This window comes from Montipora capricornis, chromosome 3, assembly GCF_036669925.1.
Source record: "Montipora capricornis isolate CH-2021 chromosome 3, ASM3666992v2, whole genome shotgun sequence".
Classification (NCBI taxonomy): Eukaryota; Metazoa; Cnidaria; class Anthozoa; order Scleractinia; family Acroporidae; genus Montipora; species Montipora capricornis.
Window position 1 is genome coordinate 65,706,226 of NC_090885.1, and position 25,000 is coordinate 65,731,225.

The 25,000-nt window shown below is 40.4% G+C and overlaps 1 protein-coding gene across 1 annotated transcript in view; it reads right to left on the minus strand.

Annotated features, from left to right (window-relative positions):
* The window catches only part of LOC138043746 (myoferlin-like), a 63,742-nt gene that overhangs the window by 13,212 nt on the left and 25,530 nt on the right, over positions 1-25,000 (minus strand). Inside the window, exons 22-48 of the mRNA XM_068890160.1 lie at positions 24,640-24,740; positions 24,143-24,256; positions 23,644-23,743; positions 21,387-21,583; positions 20,670-20,782; positions 20,144-20,240; positions 19,354-19,497; positions 19,078-19,230; positions 18,066-18,215; positions 17,373-17,453; positions 17,204-17,283; positions 16,485-16,602; positions 15,866-15,971; positions 14,798-15,120; positions 14,604-14,655; positions 13,617-13,694; positions 12,114-12,298; positions 10,394-10,543; positions 9,642-9,740; positions 8,315-8,479; positions 5,825-5,990; positions 4,634-4,764; positions 3,985-4,071; positions 2,948-3,043; positions 2,693-2,830; positions 1,442-1,558; positions 221-256 (exon numbers count right to left, since the gene is read on the minus strand). Coding sequence (XP_068746261.1) covers positions 221-256; positions 1,442-1,558; positions 2,693-2,830; positions 2,948-3,043; positions 3,985-4,071; positions 4,634-4,764; positions 5,825-5,990; positions 8,315-8,479; positions 9,642-9,740; positions 10,394-10,543; positions 12,114-12,298; positions 13,617-13,694; positions 14,604-14,655; positions 14,798-15,120; positions 15,866-15,971; positions 16,485-16,602; positions 17,204-17,283; positions 17,373-17,453; positions 18,066-18,215; positions 19,078-19,230; positions 19,354-19,497; positions 20,144-20,240; positions 20,670-20,782; positions 21,387-21,583; positions 23,644-23,743; positions 24,143-24,256; positions 24,640-24,740 — 3,377 coding nt within the window. The remainder of the gene's footprint in view (positions 1-220; positions 257-1,441; positions 1,559-2,692; positions 2,831-2,947; positions 3,044-3,984; positions 4,072-4,633; positions 4,765-5,824; positions 5,991-8,314; positions 8,480-9,641; positions 9,741-10,393; positions 10,544-12,113; positions 12,299-13,616; positions 13,695-14,603; positions 14,656-14,797; positions 15,121-15,865; positions 15,972-16,484; positions 16,603-17,203; positions 17,284-17,372; positions 17,454-18,065; positions 18,216-19,077; positions 19,231-19,353; positions 19,498-20,143; positions 20,241-20,669; positions 20,783-21,386; positions 21,584-23,643; positions 23,744-24,142; positions 24,257-24,639; positions 24,741-25,000) is intronic.

A 25,000-nucleotide genomic window follows, 5' to 3' on the forward strand; every position in this document is an offset into this window, starting at 1 on the left:
ACTTTTTCACGTTTGAGGGGGAGGGGAAAAGCTCTTGAAGTTCGTTTTTCCGTTAAAAGGCACAAAAGACAACCTATAACAAGATTTATTGCAACGTCTTCATTTTCTTCTTTCACTGCGCTTCTTATGCTAAATATTTGAAACACTTCAAATTTGCTTTGTTTATTCCGATATGCATCTCATGCTTAGTTAGTATGACATCACCTAATGTAGGACTTACCAATCCACTGGTATCTTGTGGCTGTAAGTCTGATGCCTGAAATTAATGTCATAACGTTAGAAGGCAAAGTAGCATGAGTTAAGGTGCTTATCACCAATTTTTTTAATAAAAGGAAAAAAAAAATAAGAACCCTCCGCTAAAAGCATTTCTCGAAAACTAAACCCGTTTTTTTACAATTCAAGACAATTTTTTAAGACTTAAAACGTATTAAAAAGCGTATTTTCGGAGTACTGTGCTGTTTTGACCGAGCGACAAAGTCCTGGGCTGTTGACGAAGGAGGAGTAACTCACTTCGCATTCACGCGCTATACTACTCAGACAGTAAGTGACAGTATGCGTTCTCTTTTACATTAAAAGATATTAGGGACCTCAAGAAAGGACGACTGACGACGACGGCCACGAGAACGTTATCTAAAAATATTATTTCCCGTTACTGTAATAATTTTTAGATTACTACAAGTCACTCGGCTTGGAAAGTGTGAGTACACATTCCAAGATTAAAATTGGAGAGAACGGTGTGGATATTGAGAGAAAATTGAAAATGCATCGTCAGGTGCTCTTGTGACCCCTCGAATTTGAAGTCGCTGTCAAGACGAGGACGGCAAAGAAATGTATCAGAATGTAAAACGTACTTTCAAGGAGTGCAGAACTATTGTTTTTGCTGATTAAACCTATGATGATACCTCTTGTTTAAAAAGATTGACGTCACATTGCTTTTGATATTCACGGAACAAAAGAAGTCATTGATTTAACAGCCAATTAGGTTCTGGTTGGCATATCAATAACAATGGGTGACGTCACGAGAAACATCGCTATTGTTATGTGGCGAACATTTCACTACCAACAAAGCGACAACTTACTGCTGCTGCCAAACAAACATTGATCACGTGGAATCCGAGAATATTTTTAAAAATTTCTATCGACATATCATTAAACATTTCTTCTAAAAGGTAAAAAAAAAAAAAAAAGGTGATAGGCACTTTTATAACGGCCGTACCCTTCAGACTAAAATGACTTTGAATCAACGTTATTTTAATTAAATGCGTATCTTTGTTACCAACCGAGAATTTATGTTCCTAAATTATTTTTTGTTATTTAAGTGTTAAAATGGACTGAAATTTACGGTTGTCTCCTTATGAAAACAAAGGCAACAAGTGCGCACAGGAAAACCACGAAAAATCAAGCGACAATGCAATTGTCGTACCATGCAAACGATACTAACCATTATGATGTAGCATCGCACCGTGCATTCGATTGGATCGGTGCTGGGAAGGTTTTTGAACATGGTATCGGGTAGCTCAGTAACCTCTTCTGGAATTGGATAAATCCGGAAGGCCCCCTGAAAAAAAAAAAAAAAAGAAAGAATTATATTAAAATTAACTATAGAGTGTTGTGAAATTTCAGGAAACACAGCAACAATTATGAACTCAAACAATCACAGCAAAACAAAACACAACAACAATAACAACGTACTTCAAAGTACTGGATCGTTTGTAAAGGTCTCTTCAAACGCACGCAACATTGCCGTTGCCTGTTGCGTCCATTTGCACACCTTTTGCATTTTGTTGCATGTTGTTGCGTGAAGTTTGAAACTGGTCAAACTTTTGAGCCAATAACTCCCGACATTTCTTTTGTTCCGTGATCACTTAAGCGTAGCGCAACAATGTTGCACCAGTTTGCACATCTCATCCAACAATGTTGGGGCAACTCGTTCAACGATCAAAGAGTTCTAGTGGGTCACTCACTCAACAAAGAATTGAAGAAACTTCATTGTCTTGGACATGGTGTTTGCAGATTATAATACCAATAGTAAAAAGGGGATTAACATGTTGCAAAGTGTTTTTTTGAAAAAGGCTTTTTACCATTTTTTTTTTTCAAAACATTCACAGCCTCTGAGATAGCCTGGTAAATAATTTATTTTAAACGGGTTTTTGAGATCTTGTTATGGAAAACAAAATACAGTAAATCAGATTAATACCTCGTTGGTTTTAAGCAATATTATATTAGGGAGCTTAAGCACGCGCGTTTTTGATACTCGGACGGCAACCGGAAGAGAAAATTTCGCGTGCCAGGACAGTGGTGTCTCCCAGATTTTTGTATTAATCATCTCTAAAGGAGAAAAGATACCTAGCAATGTAAATGTGATTGTGTGAAAATCAAGTTAAAAGGGAAAACAGCTCACTTCCGGTTGCCGTCCGCGTCTCAAAAACGCGCGTGCTTAAGCTCCCTATTAAGACCTGCGGCCCATAAGATGAACGTGACTTAAAATTCTTTCTCGATGTAAGTTTCTGTCTTCGGTAAAATAAATGTAAAATGAATGAAACTTTTCTTAGGGCTGGTATCCAAAGGAATACTTTAGAATACATACTTTAAAGGTGCAAACAACTTTTTCTCAGCATCCAGGAATAAAGGAAAGTTACTGAATCGTAGCTTTGCCCTCTTTTTTGAGGCGCCAATTCAAGTTAATTATTACCTTGAACTCTCCGACATCACAGTCGTCCTCTTCGTCATCGTCTTTTGCCTTGGTTTTTCCTCGGTGAAGTGGAAACGTTGCAATGAAATCATTGAAGCCTTTGAATTCTGGGACTTTCTCGAGTTCTTTGTGGTAAATCTTAAGTAAATAATAACAAATGAAAGGAGATCTCAGTAAGGCTAACAGAAAAGCTACATCGTTGTATGATAATCGAGGTAATCAGTATCTTCATTGTCCAAAGCGAACGAACTGTACCTTCAAAAGATCGTAGCCCTTTTTCAAGTACTTCTCCGTGTGATCTTGGAAATCAGCCTTGTCGTTTTCGTTCTCTCCAGCCAACAATCCAACGAGCTGCAATCGAGACAGTTTTACAGTTCTAATACTTTCAACACCGCTTCAGGCAAGACATTCGTTTTACATTCCCTGAAGTCTATGAGGTTTAGAATGAAAGACAGTTTTGCAGAAGAGTGGTCAAAACAGTTTAATTTACAGTTTAAGTTTGCAAAAACGTAATCCTTCCTTGTACTTGTACATGTTCATTGCCGTGACTTTAAGATCTTCAGTTCCCACGGCCTGCTCCCGTCTGACCTTATATCTCAGTCGATAGAGCAGCGGTGATCTAACCCGAAGGTCGTGGGTTCAATTCCCACCCTGGTCAGAGCTTCTCTCTGTCCTTGTGAGTGCCCATTTCCATCAGTAGGGCTAACGCTCACATGGTTCATATGGGGGTGGAAACTTAGCACTTCACATTACACTATAATCAGTTAAGTCTGTTCAAACATAAGCGCTACACGGCCAACGTTTGCAAAAACGTAATCCTTCCTAAGTCTTTATGGGGCTATGACTCATGCATTTACATAATCACGTTCACCAAAAGACATTGCGAACCGCGTCGAAAACGCACTGACGGAAAATCCGAAAATTACTCACTCAAAACGCTGGAACTATTTCAAAACAACAACACAAGTGCACAATATCTTTTGTGTGAACATGGGCCTTTAAGTCTGTATAGACCTCTTTAGCTTATACGCTTTCTTTTCTCATTTCAGACCACGTGATGTTACTCAAGGGAACAGTTTCTTTCAAATATCGTCTTATGCACGTGCTTATGTACGTCAAACTCAGAACATCACGTGGTATGAAATGGGAAGACAAAACGTACGAGCTAAGAGGTCTATTAAAAGCTGCGTCACTTGCAATTGATCGGTGATCACGAATGGCCCAGAAAGAATTTGACACTAGGAATGGTTTGGCCCAGTATTTGACTGGGCTTCCTGTGTGAGAATACCTACCTTTTCGGCCTTGGCTGTTCTCCCTACACCGCTGCCTCCAGCCAATGAAGCAAAGTATTTAGACCACCAGTCAAACTTGTCCTCTTCCTACACGAGGGATTATCATAGACAAGAGGTAAGAAACTATGAATGTCACGGCGATAACGAGCAGAGTGAACCGCAAATTACTAGCAAACGAAAAATGTATTAATGCTAGGTTGATACCTGTATGGGGATCGAAGTGACGGGTTTCTGGGTATAAATATCACTGACTACATCAGAGCGCAGGGATTGCGCAGGAGACATCACTCTCATTCTAATCTCCTTGGTTTCATCCCAGAATGTGGAGTCATAACTACTGCTCTTTGTAATTCTTTTCACTGATCAGAAGCGAATCTTCTTTGTTATCTGATTTATTCTGATTTAAAAACAAATAACTAACAGCAGATGGGAAAGAGGGCAGGCCCTATTCGTAGTCGAGGAGGAGAGAGGCCTTGAATGCGAGTTCTGCGAGAAGCCTGTAACTTAGCCAAAAGAGCTCTCCTGGACTCGAGGGAGAAAAAAAAGAAAAGGGGCCTTTTCCTCCGTGTCTTCAGTCCCTCCACGGTTTTACCCAAAATCTGGATTTGAGGATGAAAGGAGAAATGCTCCTGGTCCAAATGTCACTTACAACGATCTTTTTTTCCTCCGGTTTTCCTTTTTTCTTTTTTTCCTCTGGTGGCGGGGCTTCCACAACATCACAACCTTCTGGCCAGATCTTCTTTTCAGGAGGTGCAGAATCAGTTAAATCAACAAGTACTTCTGCAAAGAAGACGCACAAGATGTGGCCGAGTCTATTTTTAGACTGAAAAATTGTTCAGTCTACCTCAAAATGAATTTTAATTGATACGGTCCAGTCTGTTGCAAGCATGGAAACTTAAGACGTGCTCTTTTCTCAACAGATATAGCTCTCCCATCAATATTTCTCGTTCTGATACCAGCTTTCAAGGCGAGTCGACTCAAACTAACAGGCTGTGTCATCTTAGACTGGAAGCATTCGTTGTCGTTGAATGTCTATCACTGCGTTGAAATAACTGAATCGTGTGAAGCAAGTAAATCGAATTTAAGCGAGTATAATTTAAATTTAACTGGCTCGGTCTCATTTCAAGAACTTTGAAGATCGACATAACTTGTACCCATCGATTCTGGGTAGCACCAGAGATGTATATTTCGTTCAGTTATGAAAACCTTTACAGGTTTGACTACTTTTGTTTGTGAATCACTTGTTCCCTTTTACAGGACACTTATCATTAAAACAGTAGTCAAACTACTGACCATCATTTTGTTTTGGCCCCTCTTCAACGCACTCCGGTGATTATCATAGTAACCAAATTGCGATACCAAAGAGTGGAATTTGCTTTAAAATCGTTCTGCGCTCGTTTAATAAGAATCGAGCTACTCTGTTATAAAAAATTAAGGATTTAACCTAACATAGCTCTTAAAGGAAAAGTAAAAGGTAAGAAAATGGTATTGCACCCTAACCGAACGACCGAAGGGATAGTAATAAACTAGAGCAACATTGGTCGATTTGTCTGACGCGATTGCTTATATGAAATCTCACACACTAAAATGGTACAACAATATCTCTTGAGTTTCAAAGGTAAATTAACCACGAAAGAAAGATATGTGAGCTGGTATTTCGACTCGTCAAAGCGAATTAAAGAATTGTGGGTTGTTAGTGGTTTATAAAGGAGATTTTGGAGTTTGCTATTGGTGGAATCACTCTACCATGATTGCGAGTTCACTTTAACCAACATGTCCATGGACAATTGTAGCAGCGACGAAGACACATGAAAGTATGCAAAAAAAAAAAAAAATGTACCGTCCACTTCCGAGTCGTCTTGTTTCAGCGAGGAAGGCAGCTTGCATTTGAATGTGCTGAGATGCTTGACTGAGTGGATTGCAACCAATGGCTTTCGTCCAAATGCGCGATTGTCTCGAACACGGATGTTGATTGGTGGCGAGTACACATCCTCAACTGGCAAATTCTAAAATAATAAAGATTGATTCAAAGCGACGAATAATAAAAGCCTTCTCGTTAAGATCGAAGGATGTCAAAAGGGACCGAGAAAAGAATAGGTCGTCTTGGAACGGTTAAATAAAATAGTGCTGTAATCAGTCGAAATTTGTCCATGACTACATGAGATGACAACTTTCAGGTACCATTTTGGTTTTATATAACCTTAAAATAATGCACATATTTTGATTGATTTTCATAATCTACTAGAGGACAAAAGAATAGCTACGTCATCATAAACACTTAATTCTTTATTATATAAAAGAAGTAGATTCCGTGCCATTTTTTGTTCTTACCACATTTTGACGTCATCTGTGATCTTTCAACTGAACAGACGGGCGGCAATATGGAATGTATTTGTTAAATGTCCAGAAATGTATGAGATTACGCAAGGACGACGCCGAAGCCAACGTGAACGTCGTCTTTAAAATATTATTTCCCGTTATTGTAATAATTTTGTGACAACTCCAAGTCGTTCGGAATGCAAAGTGTGTATCAACATTGCACAAATAAAAGTGGTATGAACGGTGTGGTTGTTTTGGAAGAAAACTAAAAATTGTCTTTTCATGTTTCCACGTCCTCTGCACAACCTCAAATTTAGTCAATTAACGTCGTTAGGGAACTTAAGCAACGACAACGGCGACGGCAACGAGAACGTCATCTCAAAATATAAATTCGCGTTATTGTAATCGCTTCGTTACTATTTCAACTTTTTTAATATGACGGGGGTGTGGTAGTTCCTCAAAAATGACGCTCGTAGGAACGGCGCTCAATTAAGGGCAGAAAATGAAAATTTATCCTCAAGTAATGGCGTTGTCCATAAAACCTCAAATTTGGCTATTTCACGTTGTAGTTTTGCTGACGACGGCAAAGAAATGGACAAAAGTGAAAAACGCACGTGCAGGGCGTGCAAAGCTATTGTTTTTGCCTACTAAATATGCAAATTTGTGACGTTCGCGTTGCCGTCGCCGTTGTCGTTGCTTAAGTTCCCTAATAGGGACCTTAAGATCTACGACGGCGACGTCGACGAAAACGTCACCTCAAAATAGAACTTCGCTCTAGTAAACGTCTTTCGCAATTATTCCACCTCGTTCACTTCGTACAATGTGGGCGAAGTATCCCAAAAATAAATTGGTACGAGCGGTTTCAGACTGAAAATAGACAATGAAAGATTCTCTGTTGCATGCTCACGTTATCGTCAAAACCTAAAATTTAGTGATTTCACGTCGTCGTCATGCAGAGAACCGCAAAAATATAAGCTAAAATCCGTGCTGCACGTGCAGCACGATTATTTATGCTCTTTTAACCAATGATATCATTGTTTTGTGGCGTTTTCGTCGACGTCGTCGTCGTAGATCTTAAGCTCCCTATTGTCAGGACGAGGACGGCAAAGAAATGTGCCAAAGTGCAAAACGCACGTGCAGGGCGTGCAGAGCCTTAATTGTTTTTGTTCATTAATTAAGCCCATTGTTTTGTGGCGTTCTCGTCAGGGGCACCCAACGAGAATATAGTTCAAAACCACTTAAAGATAGCATTGTTAAACGTATTTTAGTATTTAAACGGTAGATATAGGCATATTTTTATCCCCTAAAACTTTTTTATCTTTTCGGTTTTCCTAGCTGAAAGTCTAGTGATCCGAAAATTACAGGGATCAAAACTTACCTGTTCGAAAATTTCAGCCAGAAAAATGGCTCCCGAAAATTCTAGGTGACCTTTTAAGGGTAAAAATCCGTTAAAAATGGGCAATTATACCATGTTTTAGATGTTCGAAAATCCTAGGACAGGCAGGCAAGGAAGGAATTTTACAAAAAATGTTCCGAAAATTCTAGATCTCAAATCGTCTTCCGAACAGATATTTCCCGAAAATTGACGTTGGGTGCCCCTGTCTCGTAGCAGTTCGTCGTCGCCTTGCGTAAACTCTCCATTGTATGTACGTCGCTTTTGATGGCATTACGAGATGTCCTCTCGCTTTTCTCCCGAACTTGGACATATTGTGTCTTGGAACAGAACGTTAAAGTGTTCTCTGAAAACCGCTTCTTAAGTAGCGATAAACTACCCGCATTTACCCGAACCTGAACATAACGGTAACCCCAACACTCATCGCTGGAAACAGAAAATACTTAGACAAAGCAAGAAACTTCACGTTGCGGAATATAAAAATTGGAAATACATCTAATTTCGATATTGTAATGGACATTAATGCGTCTGTTTTTATGAGCGGCTCCCAAACTCTCAAGCTTTGATATAACTTTCAGTTGGTATAACAAAACTATGCACTTTAGATCGAAAACTTACCATTATTTTCCTCTCGAGAACTGGTTCTGCGAAATTAGGTGTCTTTTTTGTGTTCTGTATTGTCTTGGAAGGAATAATTGTGCCCATGCATTCGAACTCAATTGAAGGAGAAGTCACTTTGGCCAGTTGAAACTTCTTCATATTACGTACTCCCCAACAAAGAACCTGTAATAATTGACGGATTGATTAAATCTGTCCTTGGAATGTTTTTACTCTGGATTATCTTTCGTTCGATTCCGGAACGGGGAGGGGTAAAATCAATTATTTTTCTTTGGTTTTCAAAACTAGGTCAAGTAAACACTAAGTGACCCAAATTTGAAGCCTTGATTTAAAAAAAAGCACTTGTTTATTTTAACTGGATTTCCTCTTTAATGGTGCGTCATTACTAACTATAAAATCTTGAGAGAGCTGGATCGAATAGAAAGTGACGTCGAAGACACATTAGTTTAAGAATGCAATGCGTTTGTACGCGACTGAATTAATATGCAGCATGGGAGTTTCGAGCTTTTACTAAGATTTTTATTCTCGTGTTTTGCACACATAATAAACTGAGGTCCAATCGGTCAGTTTTGAACGCGATTAATGGCGGACCGTTAAATGATTTTTTGATCAAATTATCACTTTAACCCCATACGATCCGACTGCGGTCTGAATGATGGCAACTTGAATGGTTATTTAGGCAATGTACATTTACAACTCAGGGACCAAACAGTAACTGTCCTTGTGTCAACATACATCGCCTTACAAATGTCTCGACATTCCGCCCTTGATCACAACCACACAAAAACTTCAGTGAGAAGAACAAGGTCGAATTTTTTTACAACGGTATTCTAATAACTCAATCAAATCGATGAGAATAAAAGAATTGCTGGTTTACACCGACTTTCGCAGCAGCATGTTGATAAATACTATAGTCTCATTACGCAAACTTTCGCGACCAATTCAGTTCTGTTTTTCCTTTTATAGGAAAGGACAGCCTCCTAATTACTTAAAAAGGGTTGTGTCACGGCAGTGGAGTTGATTCAGTGTAGCTTTACATATCACTCGCCCCAGCTCGCCATGCAACGTAACGTTATCCCAGAAATTACTTTGAAACAGTACAAAAGTTTCGTTTAAAAAATGTCTGCCGTGCATTGTTATTTTAAGTTACAAACAACAGAGATAACGGATTTGCTGTTTTACTCAAACCTGCCTTCAACGTTTGGGTAGTTATTTTTACCGCGTTTTGCTTATTTCATTACCAGTTCGCTTTTGTTGTGACACAGCCCATTTAGAGAAAAGAGAAAGACGGGGGGATCAGTACTGAAACAGTAGTGTTTGTCGATACCTCGACCGCAGTCCTTTGTAAAACTGGTCTCACAATACTGCGTACAGGGAAAATGTCTCCTTGCTTTGCGGGTGGGTGGGGAAGTTTAGCTCCTTCGTCCTGTAAGTAAATGTAAGAAATGCAATTTGAATTTTTCCTAAATTAGACAAACGAATTCGACACAGCAGGAACTTGGAAACTAATTGTTCGGATGATGCACGATGCTTCCTGCATAATGAGATGAGGCAAGGTGCACAATGCAGGTTCAATGTCAAACATGTCAAATGGTGCCGGATGCAAATATTGACGGAACGTAACGATTCAAGATGCCCCATTTGACACAAATTTCCTCAAGATGTATGCGCTTTCCACTGAACAACTTGGCACCGCCGCCTAGTACACAAGAAAATCCACGAAACTAAAGCAGAACCTTTGCTTATATTTATTAAAAACATTTTCAAGTTAAGGCATGTTCAACTCAGCTTATTTCTCAATTTTACGTCTTGCACAACTATCAACTGACAAATAATCATTGGGTGAAAAGACGCTAAAAAGGCTTTAAAATCTTTCTGAGTTTTGAATTTTTTGAAACAAAAATGGTGGTTAGATTCTCCAGGTCAACTTCTCCAAGCCAGAGAGTATACAAGCCAACGCTCTTTCAATACATACTCTGCGCTAAATTTTTGAAGTCTGATTCGAATACGACGAACTTACGTGAATAATGAAAGAAATGGATGAAGTTCGTTAACAAGTCACACGCCATATCACCTTACCAAGAACAGTTCAGCCTCAACCAAGATCTCACCGCCATCTTGGTCTCCACGAATAATTTTCTGCCATTGCAGTCTTGGTTCTGGTGCTTCAACTCCCTTTAGGCGAACTTTAGGATAAAACACGCAGCGACCAAGGTAATCGTCCTTTCCCTGGAAATGTAGAGATTAAAACGCTTGAATCTGAGAATTCGAAGATTAATCCTAATTTGATGTACGCCAAATTTTGACACCCAACACGAAGTGATCCTTCAAGTCTTAGCATTTGTTACCTATTTCCAACAACAAGGTAAGAGCAAAGGTTAGCGTCATTTTAGCTTAAGAAAAATGCAGCCGTTTATCTTTGCTTGAGAAGAAGAATTTGAGGGCCACTTTGTGACGTTAATTAACAATTAGACCCTTCGCCCTCAAAGGCCACGGGTCAATAGCCCATGAAGCGAAGCCGAATGGGCTATTGACCCGTGGTCTAATTGTTTTAGTATCATCAAGAGAAAATGAGGGGACAGAGAGAAAGGCTCCCGGTCCAGCCCTTGGGATATGTCATGTCCACGAAAGTTATTTTTAGACGAGCAGACGTCTTTGTTCTGGCGGAAGTCTGTCTTCCGAGACGTCCGCATGCAGGCCAACCCTTGTTTGATGTTTGAAAGAAAATAAATATTCATCAGCCTTCCACGTGCGCTGCCATTTTCTCTTTTCACTAAGAACCTGAGAGCGAGGCAAGACTGCATGCGGACGTCTTAGAAGACAGACTTCCGCTCGTCTAAAAATAACTTTCGGGGACATGACATATCCCGGCCAACGCCCTGAGCCTCCCTCTCTGTCCTCTCATTTTCTCTTGGTATCACCCAACTAGTCGGACAGAAAAGGCAATAATAAAGTTTGCAAATGCAAGTTGAAGAAATCTTTATTTGGGGATAAAACGAAAGAAAGCGTCACGCTTTTCGCTACTCGAGGACTAATACTAATAGTTCTCTAGTAGCGTACCACCCAATTAGTCTACTAGTTGGGTGATACTAATAGACCAATTTAGATATATTAAAATTCAGTCCTAAACAAAAGGCATCATCTCGAGGCTCTGGGGAATAAATATAAGGATTTCTATGAGTTTATTCCCCAGAGCCTCCAGATGATGACTTTTGTTTAGGACTAAATTTTAATATATCGAAATTGGTCTATTATCTGTATTATGAGATACAAGTGATGTTGAAGTTGGGGAAAAGAGCAATGCTTGCTTCGTGACGCGTGCATCTAATTAGGGTAAATTCTGGACATTTCAAACCTATTGGACATCTCAATTTCTAGTCTATTCAATAAACAATAAACAATTAACAAGTTCATATTTTTAACAGGGTTGGGCCTGTGAGGAAACCAACGATTCTTTGCTGTGTTTTTTATTGATGATCATAATAGGCCATTTCCGAGTTCATGTCTGCCTCCTTTCAAAGCGAGTCTAAGTGCGAAGGCTTTGTAATGGTAATTAGTTCTACTTTACATATGAATGAAAACTAATTTTCATAACAAAAACTTCGCACTTAGACTCGCTTTGAAGATGAGGCAGGCTTGAACTCGGGAATGGCCTATTCTTATTAATATTACTATAATTTATTATAAGTAGGTCAAAAACTGCCTCATTACATCAGGATGGAGAACTCGAAAGTAGTTTGTCAAATTATTCCTTTGTTCTGCAAGCCAGTTCAAGGCTTGTGGTTTATGAAAAACATACCATGGGAGAATCGCGGTCGTATAGCTCTACAATTATACTTGGTGGATTTCGCTTGATATTCGCTGGATCTTCACTGATTTCCACGTTTGAAAAAATCAGAGTTTGATCCCAGGTGGGACACGGAGTCTGGGAAATCATGTTTGTGACACGACTCTGATTTGCAAAAGCAACTCTGGCATAAGGATCTGAAAAAATAAAAAATAAAAAAATTCATTAATGCCGGAAAGCCATCTTTGGACATTTAATTCGAAACAGTATTCAGAGTGTATTTCACCCGAATCTACAATAGCTTAAATGGCCCAGCTACCTCGAGTGCCATGGAGCTAAGAGGCAGAGCATCCAAGGAGAAAGTCGAGAAAAATGATGATTCGGCTGCTGTTACTCACGAAGAACTGTAAAAGAAGTTCGTTGCGACACCTGCTTTCTCTGAGCTCATGCATCCAAGCCCGGATTATTAAAAGCATGGCAATCGACAGTCATACCAAAACAGAATCGGACTCTTAAAAAGATTTTTCCGTGGTGGTACGAGGTTTTCAAGTTAAACGGAATCTTGTAAACTGTTACGGACAAATAGGTCATTTTCGAAATATCAAATATTCAGCTTGTTTGTGAGGCAGTGAGGACAAAAACAATATATCATCCACTATCCTTTGTCTTCGTCCTCTAAACCTCTCTTTCAGCTGAATAATATATCGAAAAAGGCCTAATATCCCTCACAGAGCCCCGTAATATGCACCCTGCTAGCAGAGCCTTTCTTATGCTTGCTCGATTTTGGCGTTCTCGAGAAAGACTCTGCATGAATCGAGTAAGATCTTTATTGAGGATGCGCTGCATGTTGCCAGGATACAATCTCAAACCCAGGCCTAAGTGCTTGGCTTCGAGCAGATCTCGCCGTCTTCTTGATTTTTCATGGTACAGCAGGCTCAGTTATAACAATCGGTTTTATCACTAATTAAAAACGGATGCTCGCACTGGGACTCAAAAACCAGTTTGACGAGAGAAAATAAGATTGACTCATCCAGAAGTTCTGGCTGCGGCGGCGTTAAAGAGTTGACGCGATTCAGGCAGAGCCTCCTTTTCTTCTTCTTTTCAGAAAAGAAAAAGACAAAAGGAGGCTCTGCTCGCAGGCTGCGTAATATGCAAAAATGGTTTATTTAGAGAGAACATAAGATAGCACCCTCTTCGCGCGTTGGTGAGATTATTACTATGGTACAGATATGTATCCAGGTTTTCAAATTTGGGGGTTCTCTGGACCCCTTTTTGAAAAATTTGGGGGTCCATTGCAAAATTTTTGGGGTCTAGCTAATTAACATTCAAGAATTAATATTTGATCTATTGCCTCTTAATTGCTGCTGCAGTACCCTTTCAGATTGCACAAAAATTGCACAAAAATGGTATCATTTGATTGTAATGATTTTAAAAACTACTTAAGAGAAATTGTTATAACGTGACATCACGTACCCACATTAACGGGGAAAACGTCAATATTACATGTGAACTTACCGTTCATTCCGCTCTCGTCTTTGGCGATAAGGTCTCGCGCCTGGTAGATGTAAGCCCACAATTGATATTTGTGAGGTTCTGGAAAAAAAAAGTTAATATTTTACTCGAGTTAAACGTAAGGGACCTATCCCTTACTTCGCCAATTTCTGGAAGAAGATCATAATAACCCACATTTGGAAAAACGTCACTCGAAGCTCTTTTGTTTCGACTCTTTGGGGCGATGGCGTGGGCACTACGTAAAAGATACGTCATCTTAAATTCCGGTTCAAATTTCTTTTTTCGCTTACGTGAGATTTATCGCTCGAGGAGGCCACTGCCATGATTGCAGCGACCCCGCTAGCCGGCCAAATTCACAGGATGTAAATGCTAGCGCTTAGACGGTTTGGTTAGTCTGTCCTCGATCCATTCCATCCGAGTGGTCACGTTATTTGTCATGTGATCTTATCAAGGTCTCGATTCCAGGTTTGGTGAAACCTAGACGTTGTTTTGTTGATTTGCTGAACTCAGATTCTTACAGGGATTTTCTAGGACTGTATGGATAGATAGTGAGGAACGTGAAATTCATTAAGCGTACATCTCGGTTATCTATACGCATTTTGTATGGTTATCGAGGATTTCACGCGAGAAGCGTCGAGCGTTGCATGTATTAGTAACTTCACCGGTTACAACAAGACAAGACATGGAACACTAAGGTACGACATCATAGCTGCATGATGAAACATTTGCCCATATTGTAAAATGTGGGATGAAAATTATAATTTGCTTTAGTACAAAGTTAAGTGGCGTCTAAAAAGTCTAAGACGTTCTTTCAACAAGACTTTGGACAAAAACATTTGACCATTTAGGCGGGGATGAATTGCGTTTCCAGTGCAGTGATAGTAAATTCGCGATGCGAAGAGGGCGATATTAGGGTATTAATGACTGAGTGAGTGAGTGAGTGAGTGACTCGAGAGTACTACTAATATTAAGTACAATAAGTCTACTTACTTTTGAAGGACACGAACATTCTGGGGGACAGGCAAAGAGCGCTATCTTCGTCCTAAATTAATTTTAATAAAGACAAGAAATACAATCGAGTTACAAATCTCAATATTGACTGATAAAAAATATTTTTCTTCCTTGTTAATCAGGAATATCGATTAAAACATTGGGGAAAGTTAAGATCTCGGAAGAATACTCACCTTTCTCTTAAGCTGCACTCGTAAAATTGGGGGAAGTTTACAAGAAAAGCCATCGATCTCCCCAGATATTGGCACCATCTTCAACAACCATCGCCTTCTTCGACAAAAATCCAATTTCTTTTCTTTGGCGTGAAACTTCATGCTGAACATCGGGGCATAACCCCAGCCCTCGGCCAGCAACTTTTGCAGATAATCTTGTTTCTTCGTCGCTTTAGTATCCACAAGTTCTCTGTGTCGCACCACTCGCCTCCTTCTAAACAGGTGATAGGCCTTCACTACTGCGCCATATACTCCGTATGTCGGATTAACGGCATACTCCCAGCCTAAAGACAACAGAGTGTCGTAAGTAAGAATATTACGAAGTCATTTTAACGTATCAGTAAGCTTGTGTAGGCCGTAGGTAGAAACCAAACTTCAAGATGTATAAGCAGTTATTTAGTTAATTTAAAGGTCTAGTGAAGTTCCATTCGAGTTCCCTGCTAGCAAAGAGACCTCCCCTAAATCGAAAGTAACGTTTTGAGCATGCATGCGTAGCGGTTAATGAAGGAATCATCGGGCTCAAGTCACAGCCAATCATAAACGGAGGCAAGAATTTTGAGAGCGTAAAGGGTGGTCGTCTCTAAGCGGGTTTCGACTAAAGGGAGGGGTCTTTTTTTCGTCCTGTCCGTCGGCCCAGCAAACATGAAAAAGTTTCCAACAGCACAAAAAAATCAGGGTCCACCGAAGACGAATGCGAGGAATTAGTCAGAACGTGGCTTAAGCGGTATGTGACTCTTTCGGCTGTTGCCTGTAACTCATTGGTAGGATAATGGGCTAAAAGAGATATCGACACATCTATAGGTTAGGGACTTTGGTGTAATTTAGTAGTTTAGTATAGTCAGAGAGATTTATGCTTAATGGGTCGGGTATATTCGGAAAATAATCGGAATGCTTTCCGCAGAAGTCGAACCCGTGACCTTCCGATTGCTGGTTCGTGGATTCTCTGCGACTGTGGCTAAGGCGGAATCATGGTAGCAAGGTCATTAAACTTGGTACCGGTAACACAAACTCTTAATCGGTGTCACTTACCATCTGCGTCACAGGCTCTGTTCTTGTCGATTTCCCATTCCTTGCCTTTCCAAACCCACCCAGGAGGAGCCTGCTGCGTGGCTGGTGATGGAACCTCCTCATTATTCTGTTAGAGCGCATTATAAACGATTGAATCAAAGAAGATAGGGAGTGTTAGCAATGTCAAAAGACGCCTTAAGCCCACCGCACACTAGAGCTATCAGCTTAGTTAACCTTTAGTCGTGACTGTTGGCGAAAGCAAGTTCCCCGAGTGTTCACGCGTGCCATCGGCGCCGAATATTCATCATTTTCTGCTCGAGTGAGCATTTCCTCCAAGAGTGCGCGCGTGCAAATCTATCAGCTTACAATACCAGGCCAACAGTCACGAATGAAACTTTGCAAAGCTGATGGCTCTAGTGTGCGGCGGGCTTTACTATCTTCCCTCATGTTCATTACGGATCTTTTTTTGGGAGGGGAGGGGAGGGGGTCAGGCACAAAATGGCTCTTCTTTAGTGTCCGATTGGCTAAAAACTTGGCACCTGACTTTTAAGCCAATAGACCAACAACGCGGTAACTCAAATCTAAAGCAATCAACAAATTAAAACAGCTCTTTTACAAACAGACAAATTGGATAATTTACCGCGTCACACCAGCAAACGTCTGCTGGTTGAAAGTCTGCTCCGGGATATTTTCTGGTTTGATGCTCAAACAATTCAACCAAGAACTCTTTGTGCCCTTCATCAGGATCGTGGAACAGACTAAAAATTGGAAGAAAAACGATAGAATAAATCTTGTGCTGGGAAACACAAGAAGAACAAATGTTGATCTCGTTCGCTTTTGTACCTTGAAGTCATTTAGGCGCTCAATCAACGACAAGATCATCTCAAAGAGTAAATATACTTTCTTCCCAAGTTTTGAGGTACGCAGCATCTTGAGACCTTTAGCATCGCGTTTTCAAAGTCGACCGCAAACCACAAACTGCGGTTAGCTGTTAGCGCTTTGCCCTTCGTCGTAGTGGCCAAAATAGACTTTAGGCATGAGGTTCGGCATTTGGCTTAAAAAGACGCGCCAAGTTGGATTAGTGTTTCACTTTAACCATTCCGGCGACCAAAATGACCAGCAAAAATGTGTGAATTCAAGAGTTAAAGCATAAAAAAAACATAACTTAAGGGTTTAAACCCAACTTCCCACAGAATTTTAAGGTGAAAAACGCTGCGGTAAATCATTCACCGCAAGGAGGGTATCCAGCCGTCAGAACTTGAACCGCAGACGCAAGGCCATGTCACGTGACACTCAGAAGTTAGCAATTCGCCGAAACTATAAATACGCGATGCTATCGTAACTTTGTCTAATACAAACCTTAACTCTGGTTTCTTTTGCCAGCCACCTTCAAATTTCCATCCATCCGGTGGAAGGAATTTGTCTTGAGGAAGCTCCAGCTATTAGGAAGAAAGAAATTGACAATTAGGAAAAATTTGAATTTCAACTTAAGGAAAAACAAAATTACAGTAGTTATAACAAAACGTACGTCTCCAGTAGAATCAGAGAAATGAGCACGCGTAAGTTTGTTGTGCGTCCATTTGCCAAGGATCTTGACCTCGTTTTCATACTGCAAAGAAAGCAAAGATCAGTTACATAAGGCGGACTTCAACACTAGAGAATGGGTGAGGATTTGCTCAGCGATCGGTTGAGGGTTTTTTAATTTGTTATTCTTCCTTTAGAGTCAACTGGCGTATGGTTTTCTTACCCTTGTCGGAGATATCACAGTCTCACATTTCTATTCTATTCAATAGCGAAGGCTTAAATAATGAATGGCAATATTCCCGCTCTTATCGAGCTTTTCTTTTATAGTATGAATAGAATTTGCGGATAATATTCGTCGCTTACTGAAATAAATGTATTTCATAAGTTAACAACAGCTGATGTCTGACATCAATCAAGAATTGGCGTTCCTTACAGAAAAGTTAAAAGTTTGGTCGTACTGAGGCTACTATTGTGAAAGTGTTCTTACACAATATAAAATTTTCGGAAACTGATGAACAGGAGAGTAATTTACTTCTCAAAAGTAATTGAGGGCGTAAGCATGTGTAAACTTTAAGGGCCAAAAGAGAATAGGAAGGGCGCAAAAAAAGGTGTTTTCTCCATGCTCTCGCATGTCCCAAGTTCTTGCTTAGTCTCGCTGGAAACGCCTCTTTCCAGGGTTCACTCACTGAAAGCTTACCGTCTCAGCAAAAACGCTAAAGTCTCCCTCAGTTTTGGGTCGGCCAGTCCAGTACTGTTGTTGCTTTTCGAGACCAAGCCACATTTCCAAGCGTAGTTTTCCTGGAATCTCCGGATGGTCGTCGACGTCTTGTCCTTTCTTTCCAGGATACTTTATAAAAATGGATTTAATAAAAGGATTTATTCAAGGTTAAGCTGTAATTTGCGTCGAGTCCTATCTCATTGAACTGGCTTCAGGATTGGCCAAAAGAAAAATAGAACGAACAAAGGTAATAATAGATTTAGCACAGAAAACAATAGGAAGTACGACACTCTACAGCCAATGAAATTATAGAGGAGAGAGGCACGACCCTACCCAGTAGTTTGGGAAAAAGAAAGTACAAGCTAAGCTATTTGCCATGCCTTTCAGCCGCGCACGATCCAAATGCCCGGCTAAATACAACGACGATATATAAAACTGACTTCATTCAAACTAAGAACTAACAGGCCAGACCGTGCATTTGGAAGGGGTAAATCTACAACGCCTTCAAATTAACACTCTTCGAAGATGATACACTCCTCCAGAAGAATGAGAGGGATTAAATTGCAGGTGTTCCTTCAAATTGTTGCATTTTCTTTGCAAACTGACGGATCTGGGGGGGGGGGGGTAGGGGGGAGGGGGGGCAATTCTGGTAAAACGAAAGCGCCCTAAGTTAAACGAAAGCGCCCTAAGTTACAATTGATAAAACATTAAAATATTATGAAAGTGTTAACTAATTGCGACATGATGTTTATCAAGCGATCGAGTTGTTTCTTATAGGATAGAGGATAGGTGCCTAACGGGGAAAATCAATTCAGGTTAAGACCAAGCCGTAATTAACAAATGTTGGTTGTAAAGGAAAGAGATGGTTTGAGTTGACAATCACGGCAGAGAAATAGTGCAACATCTCAAGTGACTTGTAGCATTCACTAGGGCCAGGACAGCTGCGCTCTCCTGACCTTTATAGGAACCAGCTTCCTCGTTGCATACTTACCTTAAGCTGAAGTTCTATGGTTTTTCCACAAAACTTTCCACACGCCACTTCAGTCTCTGAAAAGAGCAGCATATGGGCCGGCATCCTGGAGTAAGCAATTCGGTCGTCGCCACAGATCATCCATATTATTACATCAGGCATGCTTCTTTGAGGCTAATAACAAAAAATAAATGTAAAAAAGAGACCGACCCTGCTTTTACTCTCAAATACTGAGCTTAAACTCGACAACTCGTGATTTTCCGTCATGCCGCAGTCCACCATGGAAAATTTTTTTACCTCAACAGCAAGGTCCTCAATTCGCTGCACGAAACTTTCGATCTCTTTCAGCATCTCATTAATTTCTACATCGTCCTTCTCTTCCCCTTCCAATGGCGGCTCCAGTTTCCACTGCAGGGCACCGATATCCTCCAACAAAAAGTTCTTAGAACAAAAGAAAACAAAAAAAAAAAACAAATTCATCACAACAAACTTACGAGACACCTTGCTGCACCAGCAAGAACACTGTTAGTCAATATCACTCTTTGTTTGTCCCTGAAAATTTTAGCGTTAGCCCGAGACCATATAAACAGGGCCTTAGTATATGATGCGAAAAAACAAAGTTACTAAGCGGTATGTATTCTCTATTGGCTCGATCGCTGTGATTTTGGACCATGCAAGATAACTTGAACTAGGTACAGTTAAATGCCGTGGATAATAATTGTGGACGGACCACTCGACGAATTGTTGATATGATCATGACCGAGAATTGTTGTTCCCTTTGGATCCAAAACTACAGAAACAAGGCCCCGGAGTGGGTCAATGTGTGTCTTTGCCACGTCTAGGTAACTTCATGTATTTTTTTTTTCATGCAAATCAGGTGGAAGATTATTCGTATGGCTGCTGAATAGCCGGTACAATATTCAAGCTTTGGCAACAAAACGAGAGAATTTGTTTGGATCAAATAGTACGAGTTTATAACTTACTGTGAACACTTTACCTTTAAATCGTATAACCAAAGGGACACGATCTAAAAATTACAACTACAATGCAAGACACCGATCAATTTTGAAAAAAAAAAAAAACTCACGAATTCGCCGATTCTCATCTCCTGCAACTTTGAATCCAGACGATTTCTTTTGCCGGGAAGCTTTGGAATGTCTTGCTGAAAGCGAGCTAACTCGGTCCTGAAAAGAAAAATAGGAAAACACATTAATCAAACACAGTGTATTTTTTGAAATAAGAGACCTTAAAGTTCATTAATTTGCCCATGTTGCAGTTCATGGTACCATCATTTCTAAATTTGTTCTTAATGTTTCTCTTTTTCAAACCGCCTCATCGAATGCATGCAGTGGATTATAAACCAACTCCTAATAGAAAAGACAGTCATTGACCTGCCTTGCAGGGCTGCATTTATTAAATAACTCAGTGGGTTTCACTGCCTAGACGTTAACACCCTGCGCCACAATGACAGACATTTTCTTATGCACATATGGAGCAGTCGTAGGCCAATTACAGTCGGCCGGCAATAAGAGATTTTCATCTGATTCGCAGCAAGTGAATGAAGCTACCCCTCCCTAGTTGACATTCGTTTTGTAACAATTAAAGTTTGATACCTGAGGTCTCTGACAAGGTTGTCGAAAACTGAAGACAGCATAGCTATCAGCTTTGGATCATTACTAACATCGGACAGCTCAGCAGCTTGTTTTAGTCTGCTCAGCGATTCTCTCTAAATGGAAATGGATAACATGTCGCAAAAATGAGCGAAAACTTGCAGGAATTTCTTCGTTTGAACTTTGTCAAAGTGTTATAGCGCCTTGCAAGCGGTGAGTCGATTACGGCGTCCAAACAACATTTAACTAAATTCAATAACTAATTAGGCAAGGAAGAAAAAGGGAAAATCGAAGGTCCATCGAGCTCATTCAGATGAATAGCCCCTGCAGTAAGAAATGTACTACGTCCTTTTTCTACTTGGATTTTCCTTTTCTTTCCTCTAACCGAGAAATAAAACGATGTTACTTATTTTTAGGGTCAGTTATACTCCGTTTTGAAACTTTTTTTAGGATTCCTTGATTTTTCAAAAAAACAAAACAAAAAAAACACATGCATTATAAAGTGCAGGTGTTGATAAGTAACAAGTCCCATGCTCTCCCCTGCGGTGGGACAACTAAGAGATTTTTCAAAGGAATTCTAGCAGGAAATTTTCAGGATACTGAAGTGGCAAAAAGTTCGATTCATGTTAAATGAAAGCAAAAATGAAATAGTCGTTTCGGAAGATGACGAGCACAAACTTGAAAATTTGATAAAGGGAGTATCAATTTTTGATCACTTACCAAACGTTCTGCCATTCTGAGAATAATGTTTATTGGCTCAAGTCTGAATGCAATATCTTCCCAAGAGCACTCCACGCATACACAGGGCTTATCCTGTCCCCAGGGGAGGTAGTAGTAATGACAGCCGTCAAAAACAGCGTTGACAGGAGGGGTGTTGCATGGGGCGACCGACTCATCGAACTTGTTACCATAGTTTCCTGAAAACATACAAGCACAATGCAAGCATTTTTACATGAATGGGACAATCTTTGCATCGCAAAAAATACATCTCATACATCTTATTTCAAAATGGCCGCTGATTTATGCGCATACAAATTGGCCCTTGTTGCCCCGTTCAAGATAAAATATTCTTTTGAATTTTAAGCGTAAGAACGAGGCATCAAGGGCTAATTTGAATGAAAACAAAAAATATTTAAATGGTGGCCATTTTGGAATAAGGTGTATTCAAGTCGAATTGTTACATCCCCAGATCAAAAGCTGAGCCAGCACAAGGGAGCCTACATTTTGAGTTTTCGTTACTTAGGTAACGTAATATATGTTAGGATTGTTTACACAACTCCTGATGGAAAGACCAAATAACATGACGATTTCGTGTAGAAACAATAAAGATCGATTGAAATTTAAAGTTTTAGCCATGAAAAAGCGACAAGTTATTACGCGTAGAAAGCCTTAGCTATTAAGCCCATTAATTTCTGGGAAAAATGTTCTAGTAAACCGAGCTAAACGTTTTAGTTAAAGAAAATCGTAAAATTCTCTTTTAGTGCTTGTGTCAAGGCCGATTGATTAGAAAAGGATGAGAACCTTCAAACGAGGGAAAAATGGGTCCGTATACATGTAAAACTAACTTTGCAAGAAAGAATAGGCTAAAAACAGCCTGAGTTAACTAAATAGAGTGTAATGTGAATCGCTAGATTTCAATCCCATATGAACCATGTGAGCGTTAGCCCTACAGATGGAAATGGGCCCACGCAAGGACAGAGAAAAACTCTGACCAGGGTGGGAATTGAACCCACGACCTTCGGGTTAGATCTGCGCCGCTCTACCGACTGAGCTACAAGGTCAGACGGGAGCAGGCCGTGGGAAGTGAAGATGTTAAAGTCACGGCAATGAACATGTACAAGTACAACTGAATATTTCTATTCAGTTAACTCTGTTTAAAATATAAGTGCTACACGGCCAACGTTTGTATAAACGTAACCTTTCCTTGTACTTGTACATGTTCATTGCCGTGACTTTAACATCTTCACTTCCCACGGCCTGCTCCCGTCTGACCTTGAAGCTCAGTCGGTAGAGCGGCGGAGATCTAACCCGAAGGTCGTGGGTTCCATTCCCACCCTGGTCAGAATTTTTCTCTGTCCTTGTGTGGGCCCATTTCCATCTGTAGGGCTAACGCTCACATGGTTCATATGGGATTGAAATCTAGCGCTTCACTCTATTCAGTTAACTCTGTTTAAAATATAAGTGCTACACGGCCAACGTTTGTATAAACGTAACCTTTCCTTGTAAAAACAACCTGGCCTTCCCATAACGACTAGTACTTAGCGTCAAAGGCCTCAGCCATATCTGAAAATATCTGGAGTGTTGGCCTCGCTATAGACACCGTTGATTTCCGAGAGTTGATGTTTTAAGGACTTCGAACTATCCAAGCTTTTCGGTGATCTTATCAACAAGAACAGCAGCAACAACAACAACAACACCCACATTGACAGCGATAGCGATAATAGTGATGGTCACACGTTATTGAAGTCTAAAGCTTCCGGCTTCTTTAGGTTTTGGCACCTCTTAACCAAAGGTTAGAGCTAACCAGGCTTCGAGCAACCAGCCCCTGTTAGTTGGGGATACTATATTGATGGTTAGCATGTGACGTCACGGCGGCCATGTTGGCGCACAGACCAATGCAGTAAAATGTCTTTTGGGAATCGTACTCTATTATTATGCAAAACTTGTGGGGCCATTTTCTATTGTTTTGTACACTAACATGGCCGTCTCATCACGTGGATGCAAACCAAGAATAGATGAAATCACACATTGGGTTTTTGTTTTCAGAAGGAGAAACCGGGACTAGCCCGAGCATAAGGGAGAAGCAATACAGCCTTCATGTGACGTAGAGTCCGTGAATCGTAGCCTGCATCGATGTTTCCCTCTTTGAACTTTGGCGTGTTGCTAAGAATCACAAAATTCGGTACTACGACTAATACTACGAAAGACACTTTTTGTCGACCTGTGGGGATCAAAGCTTTCTATGTTGGAGTCTTACCAATGCTGACTTCAAACTCTACTGGTTTATCCGTCTCAGCTACCATTAGCGCTTCATAGAAACAAACGAAGAGCTTGTATCTGTCGCGCCTCATGAATGGCTAAAAAAAGAACGCGAGGCAAATATTAGTAATGACAAGCACTGAAACAAAGACAATTCAAGACAGCGTATCTATAATACCACCGTTTTCCTTTTTTATCTTAATAGCAGTGTGAAGAGAAGTCGTACAAAGATTTAAAGAATGCGTTTCAAACGAAAACGCCTAATTAGGACGGGGCTAAGATCTACGATGAAGTGACGACAACGCGCACACCACCAGACCATAACACTCAAGCGCTTGTTGAAGTCTTGTCCATGAATCCTCAACGTGAAATGACCCAATGTCAAGTTCTTGAATAATTGCAATTGCCAATGGGAAAGGGGAGGGGGAGGGGAGGGGGAGGGGTACGTAGGGAGCAGGAAGACGACAAATGTTGTGAAAAGATTTCGCGATTCACACCTGGGCAGCAATGACGTCTTCGTTAGATAATGGACCTGTCGCTTGTTTGATGCTTTCGTTTACAGTCGTTGACAGCTCAACTAGAGCGCGTCCGCGATAAGCCACACCTTCGCCCTGCAAAAAAAAAAAATTAGGCACCTTGTTTCTAAAATGCTGAATGAGATTCCGTTACTGAATATAATCCTTATCGCAGGCCTTTTTATAGTTGTCACGCAACTCGACCCCAAAAAACGGCTGCGGGTGAAACCGGTCATAAAAGGCAGTGAAAAACGAAACTGCTTATTGGAATTTAAACTACCGAGTCCGCAACGTGAAAAGCGCTTTATTGATTTCCCCTTATTCGATGCCTTGACAAAAAGGTCCCTTATTGAAAAAAAGCAAGTCAGAAAGGGCAAGGTCATACTAGCAAATGAAGGGAGCTGCAAGTGAAGTAGGACGATTTATTCGTTCGCATTAATAATGTACTTGCTCCCACTTTCACAATGAAGTATACTTACGATTCCCTTGTTGAGATCATCGTGTTCATCTGGCAGGTTTTTGAATTCCCTTGTTGAACCATAGAAATTGACAAAGCATGGACCGAACTGTGGTAGAAATCCTGTAAATTGTATAAAATTGCTGGTAAGAGGGGAGAAGACTTTGGATCCAGCCTAGTCCTCAGGCGTTCCCGGCTCGGTCAAACCCAACTGTCAGCGGTGACGTCAACTACAACAACACTAATACTTAACAAAATGTCGCGCTTCTGATTGGTCAATGACGAATGCATAAATAGGTTATAGAGTGCAATACGGAAGTTGCTATGGAAACACAGCCATGGAGTAATTTTAAATAAGTTCATATTAAATACAAAAATTGTAT